The sequence below is a fragment of the Mustela putorius genome, unplaced genomic scaffold (genome assembly GCF_011764305.1).
Source record: "Mustela putorius furo isolate JIRA1106 unplaced genomic scaffold, ASM1176430v1.1 tig00000139_pilon_pilon_pilon, whole genome shotgun sequence".
Lineage (NCBI taxonomy): Eukaryota > Metazoa > Chordata > Mammalia > Carnivora > Mustelidae > Mustela > Mustela putorius.
In genome coordinates, this window is record NW_025421293.1 from 6,987,332 (window position 1) to 7,002,239 (window position 14,908).

General features: G+C 60.8%; 1 protein-coding gene across 3 annotated transcripts in view; it reads right to left on the bottom strand.

Annotated features, from left to right (window-relative positions):
• Positions 1-57: 57 nt before the first annotated feature.
• Positions 58-14,908, bottom strand: part of CUX1 (cut like homeobox 1) — a 352,615-nt gene continuing 337,764 nt past the window's right edge. For all 3 annotated transcript variants that reach the window (XM_045075003.1, XM_045075002.1, XM_004761600.3), the window contains exons 15-23: positions 8,075-8,202; positions 7,414-7,480; positions 6,634-6,746; positions 4,012-4,128; positions 2,762-2,845; positions 2,486-2,542; positions 2,072-2,152; positions 1,241-1,305; positions 58-975 (exon numbers count right to left, since the gene is read on the bottom strand). In XM_045075003.1, the coding sequence (XP_044930938.1) occupies positions 906-975; positions 1,241-1,305; positions 2,072-2,152; positions 2,486-2,542; positions 2,762-2,845; positions 4,012-4,128; positions 6,634-6,746; positions 7,414-7,480; positions 8,075-8,202 (782 nt within the window). In that variant the 3' untranslated portion in view covers positions 58-905. The remainder of the gene's footprint in view (positions 976-1,240; positions 1,306-2,071; positions 2,153-2,485; positions 2,543-2,761; positions 2,846-4,011; positions 4,129-6,633; positions 6,747-7,413; positions 7,481-8,074; positions 8,203-14,908) is intronic.

Genomic DNA, 14,908 nt, shown 5'->3' on the forward strand with positions numbered 1-14,908 from the left:
TGCTGTGGGCTCCCAGCGGCCGCCTGTCCCCCCAGAGTCACAGAGCATGGCCACCAGCACAGCTCAACTACGTGTTTATTTGAAATGTGCAAAGCTGAACGCGCAAGTGCAATTCTACCTTAGGGAGATCAGCCAGTGGCCCCAAGGTGGCCATGCTAGGGTGGGCCACGGTCTGTTCTGTCTTGGCTGAGAAGCACCTGGGCCCCTCAGACCAGTCCTTAGGGCTGAAAAGCCTGGGGCACAGGGGCTCACTGGAGATCCCTCCTTGTCTAGAAGCTAAAATATCTTGCTAAAGAAGAAAGCAAAAATCACAATGGGTCTGGGGGCAGGGAGAAGGTGACAGAAACTATCCTATGCCCTCCGGGGCTTCCCCTCTTTTTGGGGTGGGGTGGGCTTGGTGACAAAGCCTGCTGGCCTGTGAGGAAGGGCCCTCTATCTCTTGAGTGAAAGTGGTGGTGGTAGATCGTGGGGGAGCCCGAGGGGATCCCAGACCTGGCTCAGACCTGGCACAGAGAGACCCAGGGGACCCGACCCAGATGAACTGTGCATGGCCAGAATCAGCGAGGACCCAATCAGCATCATGAATGGTGATGGGAGGTAACTGCCACCAGGGCCAGTGGTCAGGCTGCGGGCCGAGCCAGGTCACCAGCCCAGGATGGGGCTGAAGGGGCCCCCTTGACTCTGCCTGGCTGGGCCTCGGGGGCTTTTTGGACCTAGGGATCCTGATGTGGTTGACATTCTCATAAGAGTTTCCAGGGGGACCTGGGACCTCTGGCTCTGGAGGGCGGAGGGCAAGGGCTGGTTCTGTGGGGAATTCTCTGGGGAAGTCGAAGTCATTAGAAGCAGCCAAACAAGCAAGGGGTAGGGGGGTACAGCCATCAATATGCTGGGGAGGCCTGGGGACATCACTGCCACAAGTCACCGGCTGCCGCCCCATTGTCATTCTCGTGGAACTTGTGCAGGTGATCGGCGAACCTGTTGGGGATAGAAACCTTTGCTGAGAACAAGGGTAAAAAGGAGAGAAGTGTGTGTGCGCACATCCGCATGCACACTCACGCACATGTGTGGAGGGGGAACGGAGATCCCCAGGGGGTGTGCTCCCTGTGACAGGGGAGGTGCTGGGGAGCCGGGTGGGGGGGGGAAGGGTGGCGGAAGGTTGGGGGTGGGGAACACAGGAGGGGCTCGGTGGTGCAGGTGGGGGAGTCAGTGCAGGGCCCTGGGACCCGGGTGTTGTCCTCACTTCTTAGCACAGAAGGTGGCACAGTCCCTTTCCATGCTTTCACTCCACGCCAGCTTGTAGAGCACCTGGCCAGGTAGAAACACAGTGAGCCCGACGCACGGCCCTTCCTGCCGCCCCCTCCAACCCCCCCGGGCCTGGCCTCCTGGGCGCGCAGGACTATTGTCCTGGCCCAGGCCCCAGGGCAGGAGGCCTTAGAGATGCCCCTGTGGCCGCCTGTTTCACACACAGTCAGACGGGCCTCGACGTGGCAGTACTGTCCTCGCCATTGCTGTGTAGGACACTGGCAGGCCGGGACCTGTTGGCCCCTGGGGACAGAGTTGGAGCCCAGGCTAAGTACGGAGGGGCCATCCCTCCCTGGGGCCTTACTCGGGATGGGAGCCTCCAGGGCTGGAGGCTTCCACGGGCCCGCCTTGCCCTCTCCGATTCCCTGACCCAGTGGACTTGCCGACGTCCCCAGGACGGTCACTCTGCACTGCAGGAGATTCAGTTCAAGATGTCCCTGCGTGTGCAGCCCAGCCGGCTTTTCCTTAGTGACGTGAGGCACACCTGCATGCATTCCCGCCTGCCTCGGGCCCCCACAGTGGTCGTGCCCTCCCCCAAGCCCTCCAGAGTGGGCCGTGGGTGAAGTCAGCCAGGCCCCTTCCCCAGAGTGGCTGGGCTGCTGCCCCAGGCAGAGGGCCTGAGGGGTGGGCTTGGCACCGTCCCCTTGAAGAGGACAGAAGTGGCCAGGAGCAGACAGTGTGGCCTGGGCTTGGCCCAGGGAGCCAGGCTGCCCTTGGCGGTCCGGGAAGCGTGGTGGAGGCATCCCTGGCCTCCTGCCTGGATACTCACCAGGAAGACCAAGCAGTGCAGGAAGAGCGTGTAGAAGAAGCCAATGGTGCGCGCCATCTTGTTGGAGAGAACCAGTCGCCCCTGGGGAGCAACAAGGTGTGGCGTGGGGGTGGGGCAGGCCTCACCGACCCCTAGAGGGCTGCCCCAGGTTCCTGCAGAGAGGGCCCCACTACAGAGAGGGCAGCGGTCTCCCACTGTGTAGCCTGGGAATTGGGGCCACAGGAATGCTAGGGAATGGAGCCCCCTGTGGCACGATTCCAGAACCTTCCAGGACCAGCAGCTGTCCGGGAGGGAGAGGGACCCTGTTCTAGGCCTCATGGCCAGTCTCAGCAGGACCTATGAGGGGTGAGTGGGGTCCCTGGGGCTTCTCCAGATGGCACTGAAGGCAGGTGTGTGGCAGAGGAGGGAACTCACCATGCTGAGCGTGGCCTTGTCCCAAGGGCTCAGGCTCAGGTACTTCCGCTGCCGCTCCTGAAGGGGGAGAGAGGATGAGGGGAGGCCCCCCAGGGCCCCAGAAGCCCCAGGCTGCTGCAGAGGGGGACCGCAGGGGGCTGCTGGGGTCTGTCTTCCCTGCTGTCCCCTTCCACTCAGCGTGACGCCCCAGGCTCGCCCAGCGAGGGTGCGTCCTGCAGGCTTCCCCGCGGCCCGCCCACCGCCTGGCCAGGGAGCAGCCCCTGCGGGCTCACACACCCGCTTGCTGAAGGAGGAGAAGGGGTCCAGGCGTTCCTCGTACTGGGAGGAGTACCGCAGCTCCGTGTCGTCACTGCCACCGCTCTGTGTGAGGGGGAGAGACCCCGTCATTCAGGGAATGACCAGGAACAAGGCCGGGGTAAGGCATCCTGAGGCTGGCAGGAGCAGAGGGGAGCCTCAGTTTCCCCATCAGCACCACGCTCTAGAGCTGGGAGAAGGCTGGGTGACAGCATGAATGTGGCCGGGGCCACGCGTCCGGGAGTCGTGCCCGGGTTCAGAGACTTCCCGCGGGCTCCGGGTCAGGGTGACTCGGGGCAGGTAGAGGGACTGAAGCCTATTGAGCTCCAGTGTACATCACAGACAGGGCCAGGCCAGTGGGGGCCAGTGGGGGCCAGTGGGGACCAGTGGGCCTGGGAGGGGTTTGCGGGAGCCTGCAGGGTGGCTGTGGGCAGAGGGAGGCACCAGAGGGGTGAGCCGGGCTCCCCAACCCCAGCAGGGCCCTGGGTACCAAGTAGGAGTTAGCGCAGAGTCTGGCGCCCTCTGGTGGCCCGAGTGCAGCTCCAACAGGTGGAGTGGGGGAGGGGGCGGGAGCTCTGGTCCTGGGGAGGCCCCCACCCTGAGGGTCCCTGCTCCCTGCGTTTCTATGGGCCACCCTGTCACCCCACAGTCACAGAAGGGTTTCCTCCCACGAGGGGGTCCCCTGTGAAGCCTGGGGGCTGAGAGAAGCCAGGGAGGGCCCTCAGATGCCCAGAATGGAGTGAGTGGGTTTTTATTCTGTTTTCTTGATTGGTTTGGGGGTTATTGGACCCAAATCTGGGTTTTTGTTTGTTTGTTTGTTTGTTTTGTTTTTTAAGAATGTGAGTTTCAAACATACGGATTCCCCAGGGCCTCTCCGGCCTGCTCAACGGCCCTATGGTTTGATCCCCGGATCCTGGCTTCACTAGAGGATCACTCCTGTTTCATAGAGGGGACGGCCCGGCCCATGGGCCCACCAGCCCTGCCTCCTGCTGCCTCTCCCCGCCTCCTGGCTGGCTCTGATGAATGAACCTGCACAGAACCTCCACTGTGGGGGCTTTCCTCAGTTCAGGGAACACAGCTGCCAGGCAGGGCAGACTGGATGGCCTCTGGGGGCCCCTAGGCCCAGTGCTGCCCAGCGGGTCACTGCCCCCCAACTCTCTCGCCTTGGAGGGCCTGGTTGGCCTCTCTCCTTGCCTGGTACGCCTGGGGCCACAATCGGGGAGGGCACTTACACGGCCTGGGTAGCTCTGCAGGAACTTGATCTTCTCAAAGAGCTTGATGTTGTCTGCACGCAGGCTGTCCAGCTCGCTCTGCAGGGCCTGGATGGTGTGCTGGGCCAGGCGGTTCTCCTGGTGGGGCGGGGGGGGGGGGCAGCGGGCAGGTGGGCAGGCAGGCAAGGCCCACGGTGGAAAGGGTAGTGGGGAGAGGCTGCCAGACCGGTGCAGGTCCTGCTCGTCTACCCGGAGCCCCTTCTTGGCCTGTGGCCATCTCCCTGACCTTCTAGACTCTGGCAAGTCCCCTTCTCCTCCTGGGACCCCACCCCAAGCAGAAGACAGATTTGGGGCCAGGTTCCTTCATGTCTTGAGTCGGTTTGTTTATGGTATCATCAACCTTTGAAAGAACTAGCGAGATGTAATTCGTGAAACGAACATCACTGTCTTTAGGATTATTTATTTATTATTTTATTTAGTATATCCACAGTGAATATGGTGAACCATCCCTGCCATCTCACTCCACGATACGTTTATGACCCCAAAGGAAACCCCCGACCCCTCACTCCGTCCCTCTTCCCCTACCCCCTGGTCACCACTAATCTTTCTGTCTCTTTCGATTTGCCTCTTCTGGACATTTCATAGAAATGGAGTCAGACGCTACGTGGTTTTAATGTTTGCCAATCCGGGAGCAAATGAAAGGCGACCTCGGTTTTCAGCTTATCCAAATGCCTAAGTAGGTGTTTTCTTCATACTGTTTAAAACATTTAAACAGGACTGAAAAGTACACGGGACACGGGACACGGTAGTAGGGCAGTTTTTTAAAAAATGAAGCCTAGGGCGCCTGGGTGGCTCAGTGGGGTAAGCCTCTGCCTTTGGCTCAGGTCATGATCCCAGGGTCCTGGGATCGAGCCCCGCATCGGGCTCTCTGCTCGGCAGGGAGCCGGCTTCCCCCTCTCTCTCTGCCTACTTGTCATCTCTGTCTGTGAAATAAATAAATAAAATCAAAAGAAGCCTAGAATTATCACGTGATTCAGCAATTCCACTTCTGGGCAGCTACCCGGAACACCCGTGTTCATGGCAGCATGGTTCACAGTAGCCAAAAGATGGGAGCAAACCAAAGGCCCCTTGACGGATGAACGGATAAATAAAACCAGGTACCCAGTACAACAGAATGCTGTTCAGCCTTAAAAAGGAAGGACCTTCTGACACCTACTACAGCAGGGATGAACCTTGAGGACATTCTGCTCAGCGAAATACGCCAGCACGAAAAGACAACTACTGTAGGACTGTACTCACATGAGGTCCTCGTGTGGTCAAGGGACACAGAGAGGAGTAGAGGCGTGGTGAACCCGGGATGGGGGCGGCGGGGGGAAATGGAGTTCGTGTTTAGCGGGGACAGAGTTTCAGTTTGGAAAGAGTAAAAAAGCTCCCGGACGGGGATGGTGGGGCTGTTTGTACAACAGCGTGAATGTACTTAATGCCCCTGAACCGTACACTTAAAAACACTTAAGACGGTAAATTGTATGTGTTGTGTGTTTTACCACAATTTTTAAAAAGTTAGTACCTGATTGAAAAAAACCTAGATTTTTAAAGCAAAAGGTAGAATACGAAAACACTTTTCTTTCCACTTTATCTGTTTTGAAGGCCTCCTTTTAAGGGCTGCCCAGTATTCCATTGCGTGGCTGTCCCTAGTCCCCGAGGGGAGTGAGTGTGACGTTTCCAGTCCCTGCTGTGAGGGGCGGCTCGGACCATCCCTCCTTTGAAGCAGATCACAGGAGGTCCGATGGGGCCGGCCCAGCCTTGCCACTGGATCAGCAGCAGGCCTTGCCTGCCGTGGGCACCCAGTTAATGTTGGCTTCTCCCTGGCCTGAGCTTGGGAACCCCAGGGGGTCAACTGTGCGTTTGGAGAGGAAGGGTCTAGAAATGTCATCATCAGCTCAGGCAGTGACTCTTTGAGAAGGATGGAAAGCTTCCGGGCTCCTGTTTGCACCGGGAGAGCTCAGGGATGGACCCAGGAGGGCTCTGGGGGATGGGGAGTCTGCAGAGTCCCCAAGGCTGGGACAGCGCCCCCTCCAGGTACACTTCTGGTCTGTCCCCAGGCCCTCTGCAATCTGGGTCTGGCGTGCACTGCCTCTGTGCGCATGCCCGGGCCTGGGCCTTTGTACCCTGATCACCCTGACCGTCTCTTGCTCCTCCTCTTTTCTTTCCCTCCCTGACCCTCTCTCGTATCCTGTTCCCCCTTCCAGGACCGCTCCCCAGTTGTCTTCCCAGGCCGGGTTCCATCGGGAAACTGGCTGCCGAGTGACCCTTCTTACGCTCCATTCTGCCAGTGTCACTCCCTTGCTTAAATCCTCCGGTAACGCCTCAGCCCAGCAGTAGGGCCCTCTGTGTCTTATTCCTGCAGCCCTGTCACAGGCTTTCGGGCTTGTTGGCCTCCTGTCTCTGCTCACCTATCTGTCCTCCACTTGGAGCATCTGAGTCTTCTTTCAAAGCCCAGTGTGGCATAACCCCCTCCAGGAAGCCCTCCCTGACTGCACACAACAAATCTAACTCCTCTGTGGTTTATGGTCTGTGACACATCTCTCTGCTCCCAAGAACTGTGGGTCCAAGGGACATAAGAGAGGGAACAATGCAACTCACGGCCTCTAGCTCCTGGTTCCGGGCACGGAAGCGTTCCCTCTGGCTGGAGATGATGGAGAGCAGCGAGTCTACCTGGCCCTCGGGGAGGGCGCCACTCGCCGGTGCCGACGGTCCTAGGAGGTGGAGGGGAACGGTGGGTTCTCAGGTCGATAGCCCCAGCCCAGAGGGAGCTCTGGCCAAGGGCCATGAGGTACAAGGCACAGGTGTCTGAGCACAGGTGCTGAGAGGCTGTGGAAAGGAAGGGCTATCCAGGGGACTAGGGATCCGAGCAGGGGAGGGCCCCTGTTCCTCAATATGAGGATCTGAGACCCTCGCATCTTTCGGACGAGGCCCCCCGTTCCTGGGGAAGCGAAAGGACACTGGAGGCACTGGGAAGCCGTGAGAGGCTCCCTCCAATGTCCCCGCCCAGCCCCAGGTTCCTCCTTGATCCTGACGCCGGAGGAGGCCACCTAGCCAGCACTGCTGGGAGCTCTCTGGCTGTCTCTCTTCCCGTGCCAAGGCCTCCCTGGGGAGCTCATCACGACCCATCAGCCATCGACAAGGCCACTGGCAGGGCAAAGGGGGCCCCAGTCCTAGGCGGGGTGTCAAACTAAGGCATTGAAGGGCGGACCCAGCCCCACTTTTGGTTGCTGCTGCATTGCTAGGACGGGGGGCCCTGACCTTCTTGGAGGAAGGGGGTGCTCTTTAGGGATCACGGCTCAGACTGTAGCACCCCCTTTCTCCTTTCCCTGCTCCCGCCCTGCCCATTGCTGTGTCGGAGACGGGCCAGCCCCTCCTTACCATAGAACAGGGCAGTGGCTTCCTTGATGGGCTCCGGGATCTTCTCCAGGCCGTGCTCAGCTGCGCCCTGCAGGGGGGAGCAGGCGTGACCATTCCCTATGTGTCACCGAACGTACCCTTTCAGGGTGCCAAGCAAACGGGGGTCAAGGACCAGGTGGGGCGGTCTGGCGGCGGGACTGGGCCGGTGATCACAAGGGCTCCTAAAGGGAAGGCTGGGCCTTGGGTTGACCCCGAGGCAGGGCCCCTGTGGTGGTGCCATCATGGACCACTGGGCCCTGCTGGGCCAGCCCCGCTGCTCTCTCCGAGCCCCATTTCTTCTAGAAAATGTGGTGGGTGACAAAGTGACCCCCAGGACCCCGTGGGCTCCAGCCTTCCACGATCCCTGGGCCTCGGGTCCTCCAGCTGTGGGATGGGTCGGTCTTCCTGCCTGGCTTCTGCCCACAGCTCTCAGGGTGGAGGTCCCAGCCTGGCCCTGTGCCCTTTGGCCTGGCGTCCTGAACCGGGCCTCTGTGATGAAGTGTGCAGGCGATACCTGCGCTGTGGGTGACAGCCTTGTGGGCCTTGTGGGGGCAGGGCCCGAGGAGCCGGCTGGTTAACCTGTGAGGTTTTCCTGGATGAGAGCTCAGGGTGGCGAGGGGGTGGGGCAGAGGGGGCGGCTCACCTCGGCGTCCGGCCGCTGGATGGTCTGGATGGTACTAAGGTCCTGCTCCAAGCGGGCGATCAGCTCCCTCTGCTCGGCTGCTGTGGCCATGGCCTCAGTGACATGCACCTGCAGCTCTGCGCAGCGCCCTGTGTCAAAGGAACACACGGCCATCAGAGGGAACCTGGTGTGGCCCGTGGCGCCTTTCCCACTCGGCCTCTCCGACCCACAGCCCGAGGGCCCACCAGGAGGCCGGCCAGCAGGGCCACTCCTGGCCCTAAGAACTCAACATGCTCCTGAACTTCTCCAGGCAGGCGAGGGAGCCCAGGGTAGGGATCCAGGGTTCTCCCCGGCTCTGCTGTGACCCGCCGGGAGCCTGGCCAGCCCGACTGGCCCCTTGCCCTTTCAAGGCCTCACTTTGCCTCTGTCAAGCCAGGCAGAGACATGGAACCCAGCACACCCCAAGTTTCTGCCAGGGCTGATGCTCTGGGATAAGGACCAGAGGTAGGAGTGGGGGAGAAAGGAGGGGCAGCTGGGGATGGGCGGGCCTGCTGGAGATCAGCAGGAGGTGCCCGAGGGAGGGGTCCTGCCTCTGGAGCTGTCACCAGACCCGCTTGCCCCCTACCCCGACAGGCTCCAGCCCAGTGAGGGGGATGGGGCGCCCCCCCTCCCCACAATACCCTGACCCACACGGTCTCGACTTCCCTCACTAAAGTGCCCATGGCTGTCTTTGCGACAAAATCGAACCCAAAATAATTCTGTATGGAGACCTTCCTGTCCTTTTGGAGGGTGAGAGGTGTTGGAAAGTCCAGGCCCCGGGGAGGGGTGGGTGCCAGGAGCGGGTGCGCCCGGGGGTTGGGGGGTGCGCAGCCCAGGTCTCATTTCTAAATAGTGGCAGTAGATCTTGCTTGGCCACCAGGGGGCTCTGTGGCACCAGAAATGCCCAAAGGCTCCAGGCTGGGGACCGAGCCAGGAGGATGGCCCTCTGCCCGTCCTGTCACAGGGATTTATTTGCCCATCACCACGCGGCCTGCTGACCTGCCCGCCAACCCGGTCTTGGCTACACTCAGCGTCTTGAGCCAGGGTGGGGGGCCGCTGACCTCACCCCCACCCCCGCCCTTCCTGCTCCCTCTCCTGGGTGCCCGCTGCACGCCAAGCTCTTGACACATCTCGCGACAAGCCAGTCAGTCCAAAAAAGGTGACCCCCATTTTTACAGATGAGGAACGGAGGCCTCTTGGTCCAGGACCAAACCCAAGGGTGTCCCCTCCTGGCTATGTCCAAGCCCTTCCCCCACAGCGGGGTCTGCACTGGTTCCGGCCCCGAATGGACTTCTGCCTTCAAGCATTGGTGCCTGGCTGGTGCTGGTGGAAGTGGGGGACCCGAGATGGGGTTCAGGGAAGAGGCTGGACCTGAGGGCCCAGGGTCAGGTCATGGAGGGAGAACGGGGTGAGGGTGGCAGGGTATAGTTGGGGGAGCCCGAGGTCCAGCCGGCAGCGTGCATGTAGCCTGGTGCCGAGGAGACCGAGGGTCGATAAGGCACCAGCAAGATGATTGCTTGAGCTGCTGTTCTAACCGGCACGGTCTTGGTCAGGCCCCTGGGGTCCCGGGGTGCCCGGCCCGGGGTTCCCCTGCACTTGTACCCATGCCCCAGCTGGCGGGTGCCAGGCCGCTGCCAAACGCTGCTGCACCTGCCCCCAGACACTGGGATAGCCGTTGAGGGGCTCTCTGCGGGGAGCAAAGCTGAGTGTCGGGAGTGGCCGTTCCCCCCAAGAGGGGACTCTGGGCGGAGCTGAGGGCTGGCCGGCCCGCACTCCCAGACGGCATGGAGCTCGTGAGACACAGGGAAGGGGCTGGGCGAGGCAGGGCAGCAGAGGTGATGCGGTGAGGCTGAACGGAGGCCCCGGGTGTGGTGGGATGCGGAGACCGCAGAGGCAGGGCCAGGAGCCCAGCTGGACCCTAGCAGTGAGCTGACACCCCACACCGGGGGACGGGAAGCAGCTGCACGTGTGGCGTCTACCCCAAAGAAGAGACCTCAGTTACAGACCCTGCTCAGAGACCCTGTCCCGGAGCCACTTAAATCTGCCGTGTCAGGGTCCCCTGGCTGTTACCCCTATGCTTTCCTCTGTCTCTGCTGGGGGAAGGAACAGCCAGACCAAGAAGTTGGGGGCACCTTTTTGGGAGACCACTTGGTGTCAAGGGAGGTCCTGAGCTGGACTCCACCAGAACTGGGGCAAGGCAGTAGAAGGTGCTGGAGACAGTTGTGATCCCTTTGTCATACAGAACCCAGGAGGTGAGGCCCGTGCCTGGAGCTGGTTCCCCAAATGTGGAAGGGGTGAGCAGCCGCACGGTTGGCCTTCGGTGAGTAGGAGGTACTAATGGAGTGGCTAAGGGGTCATGTGGATGGGGGGGGGCGGGATGCATGGCCGGAGGCCAGAGATGCAGGCTGCGGAGAGCTCAGGACCGACCCCCGCCCCCTGGCCAACCCCCCAGGGCAGTGAACATGGAAGCCCAGAGACAGTCTGCAGTGAGAATGGCCAGAACTTTCAGGCACGCTGACATTTTCAGGGGTGTCCCAGAAAAGCCCCTGAGAGGAGGTGGCAGGAAGCAGGGGGAAATCAGGAGAAAGTGTGTCAAAGTGCCCAGCTGAAGAGGGACAGTCGGTGAGTACGGAGGGGTCCTTGGGGTCCCCAGAAAGGCTAAGCAAGGAGATGGAGCGAAGCCTCTGGTCAAGGTGGTGGTGGGACGTGGAGGCAGGGGTGTGGAGGGACTTGGGAACGAGCCCACTCTGGACAGATGCCAGGGGGCAGGGCCTGGTGCGGGGCAGCTTGGGAGTAGGGCGCAAGCAGAATGCGGAGAGGGAGAGGTCAGGTGGGGGCAGGTGTGCGGGCGGGAGTGACGGACAGACAAACGCTAGGGGGATAGAGGGGAACCCTCACCTCTTCAAGATGGCCCATGTGAGACGGGCCAGACTGCCTCCCCCCGGGAAAGTTCCTGGGAACTCGTCCTTTGGGAAGAATCTGGGAAGGCTGCCTCGGGGATGCATTTCACAGATGGGGGGGGAAAGAAATCAAAGCAAAGTCGAGGTCAAGATTTAAGGAGCCTGGCTATGACTTAAGGTCAAGGCACAATTTCCTTCCTTCCTTTTTTTTTTTTTTTTTTTAAGATTTTGTTTGTGAAAGAGCAGCAAGAGAGAGTGAGAGTGAGAGTGACCACAAGCAGGGGGAACAGCAGGCAGAGGGGGAAGCAGACTCCCCACTGAGCAGGGGGACCAATGCCAGACTCGATCCCAGGACCCTAGGATCGTGACCTGAGCCGAAGGCAGACGCGTAACTGACCGGTTACCCAGGCGCCCAAGGCACGATTTCCGACTGCGGATCGATTACATGCAAAAACTTATCACAACCGGATGGCAGACCCAGGGGCGTCGTGCTCACGGCTTTCCCGCACGTGGGGGGCCCTCCTTATTCAGCCGCCTGCGCGCCCGGTGGGAGCATGGGAGCTGCCCCTCACCCACCATCTCTGCACCTGTCTGTCCCCACAGGTGGCCAGAGACGAGTGCTGGGCTCCTGTCGGCGCGGCCCCTCCCTCCGCCCAGCCAGGGTCCTCCCTCTCTCCTGCGACGTCGGCTAATGTGCTCCTTGCCACAAGCCGCAGGAGCGTGTTGGGCTGCCCTCTGAAAAACACACACACACACACACACACACACACCCTCTCGACTCTACTTCCCCTCCTGCAAAACTCTCTGAGGAAGTTCACCTGTTCTCAAGCGTCCACATCCTTAAACCTTTCCCTTCGGACTTGGACGCCCACTACGCTGACTGTCCTTGCCAAGGTGGCCGATGGCCTCATGCATCGCCGTGTCCCCATCCCTCATCTTCCCGACCTGCCAACTCCTGGCTTCCAGGTCACTGCGGCCTCTCGGGCCTCCTGCCTGGCTGGCCGCTCCCCGTCTTTCCTTTGCTGCTACGTCTCCCTGCAAAGCTCCCAATGCTGCGGGACCTGCGCGCTGTCCCCACACGCCACTCTCCTGTCCTTCACTCCAACCACCTTGCATGTCCTCCGGGCCACTCCTCTCCCCAAGCTCATTGCATGGAGTCCAGACCGGTCCGAACTGAAGCCCGATCCCTGCTCCTGGAACCTACTTCGTTCGCCCCAGCAGGCCTCCCTTTGCACAGCCCGGGAGGTAGAGTCCTCGGGGATGGGGGAGCAGGGGCCAGGCGCTGCTCACTGACTCAGCCCAAAGCCCAACCTTGGCTCTTCTCTACCCCTCTGTCTCCATCTACTCTGTCTCCAGTCCTGTTTTCGGCTCCACCCTCAAAAAAAAACCATCCAGAATCCAATCACTTATGGCCACTGCGCCACCTGGTGCAAATCATAGCCTGGGTTTCTTATGGCAAGAGCCTCACAAAACAGCAGCCAGAGAGACACTTTCCAACAGTCAGATCAGACCACACTCAGTCCAAACCCTCCAATGGACCCCAAACTCTACGACGATCTACAAGGCCCCATCTCCTGCCTGTGTCTCCCTCTCTCTCTGACCTGGCTGCCCCCAACTCTTGCCCGTGGTGGCTTTGCTTCAGCTATTCTGGCTCCTGGGCACCTTAGTACCACAGGACCTTTGCACTCACTGTTTCCCCTCTGCCTGGAATGTTCTTAGCTCAGGCATGGGCATGGTTCACCCCCTCCCCTCTGTCAAGACTCTGTTCATGCTACCTGCTTGGTGAGGCCTACCCCGACCACCTGATTTAGAACTTCCACCCCTCACCTTGCTTTTCCAGTCCCCCTTACCTGGTTTTTCTCCTCTAACATTGACCACTAAGGCACTATGTAATTCACTTGTACTCCGTCTACTGTCTGCCCGCCCCCTCTGAAAGGCAAGCTTCTTGTTTGTCCCTTACTATCACTGCGGGTCAGTGGCACGGTGAGCCCTCCATGTCTATCAGCTGATGGGCTGAGTCCACTCCTCCCAGTGGGGAAGCACCCATTCCTTTAGGTAGAAGGTTGCAAAGGGATTCCCGGGGCACGGCCTCCTGGGCTGGGTCCGAGCTGGCTGGGCCTTGCTTGGCCAGCTGGCCTCTGCTGGTCCTGCCAGCTGGTAACTGCTCAGGCCTCACTCAGAACCCTCTGGAACCCTCCAGAATCTGCTTCGTTCTCGCCAACAGTGTGGCTGACCCCCAGGCCCCCTGCCCACCCTGCCCGTACACGGGGCTCACTGTCCCCCTGACTTGTCACGTTGCAGACTCTGTGCCCCTGCTTCCCCTCACTTGGGGGTGCCCCTCACCCCCCGCCCCGTGTCCTGCAAATGCCTTTTCCCATTTTAAGGCCTGGGTTATGGTTCCGCACTGCTCTGTCTCCCCTCTGGGCTGGGAGCAGCTTGAGGCTGCTGGAGCATGTCCCTGGCACATGGTGGTTCTCGGTGACGATCTGCTGACTATGGCCGTCAAGGAGCCCCAGCCTCCTCGACTCAGCACTGCTGACATTTGGGGCCACATCATTCTTTGTTGGGGGTCAGGAGGCTGCCCTTCGCCTTCTATCAGCATCTCTGTCCTCTTCCCTCTAGGTGCCAGCGGCGCTGCCCCAAATGCCCCCAGTCGCTGCCCAACGCCCCAAGGGGCAAAGTCCGCCCCCCTCCCCCGGTCGAGAACCACCATCCCAGAGAATCTGCTCTCCTCCAACATAAGAGGCTCCCGGGTTTGGGGGGTCCCGGGGCAGGGAGCAGCGTCAGCAGATGCCTCAGTCCGACGGAGCCTCTAAGAGGAAACCAGCTCTGTAGACGGCGCAGCCCCCCCTCCCCCGTCCCCAGGACAGAGGCACAGGAAGGGGACTTCCTTCCTGTCTGTGGCCAAACCCAGTGTGGCAGCTTCAGCCACACAGGAACTGAGACTTGAATTTTTAGCCGAGGCCGGAGAGAGAGAGCTGCTGGGTGTGGGGGACTCGGCTGCCCAAATGCGGGCATCACGGGCCCCCCTGTGCACCACTGGGGGTGGTCAGGCCGCAGCCACAGGAGCTCTGGCTAGCCCGCACTCCCACGGAGGGGCTCCTCTGGCCCCAGCACGAGGTGGAAACGACTTTGACCGGAGGGAGCTGCTCCAGCCTCCAAATTCGATGACGCAACGCCCATGCCAACCGCCAGCACTAACAGGTCCTGGGCACCTGCCGTGGGCTCGGGCCCTGTCATGAACACCGGGGTCATCCCTCGCTCCTCCATCCCACCGCGGCAGCCCCGCGAGTCTGGCATTATTCCATCCCCCTCCGCAGAGACAGAAATGGAAGCTCAAAGAAGCTACGTTCATTCATTGTCTCAGAAAGGGTTTCCTGAGTTGACGAGGTTTTGCCCAAGGTCGCGCGCCAGCCAGGGCGAGAAGATGGTGGGACTCGAGCGCATTGCCACCCGACCACACACACAGAAGGGTCCCAGCGCCTCACTGGGAAACGATTGGGGTCCTCCAACCTCACTCCCCAGAGCCCCCCACTCCACTGTCCCTAACAGAGCAGCCTTTCAACTGTCCACAGACCAAGTTCTTGAAAAAAGAAAAAAAAAATGGCCTTTCCCTCTGGACATTCTGAGAGCCCAAGCTTCCTGGAGGAGGCAGTCGCTTCTGAATGCCCGTCGCACACTGGGCACACGCTGCGCCTCCCACTTCCGCCGACGTGGCACCCCCTGCACTCGGAGGGCCAGATGCACAACAAGGGTCTGCTGACCAGTAGCCCTCCCAGGCAGCACCAACACCAAAACGGCTCTCCCAAGCCCTCGGGGTTCTCAGCTCGGCCCCGCGCCCCTGCCCAGGCACCAATGCCACGCCCAAGAGACCAACAAGCTCTGTGCCCCCCGAAGCCGGCACGCTAGGCATTGT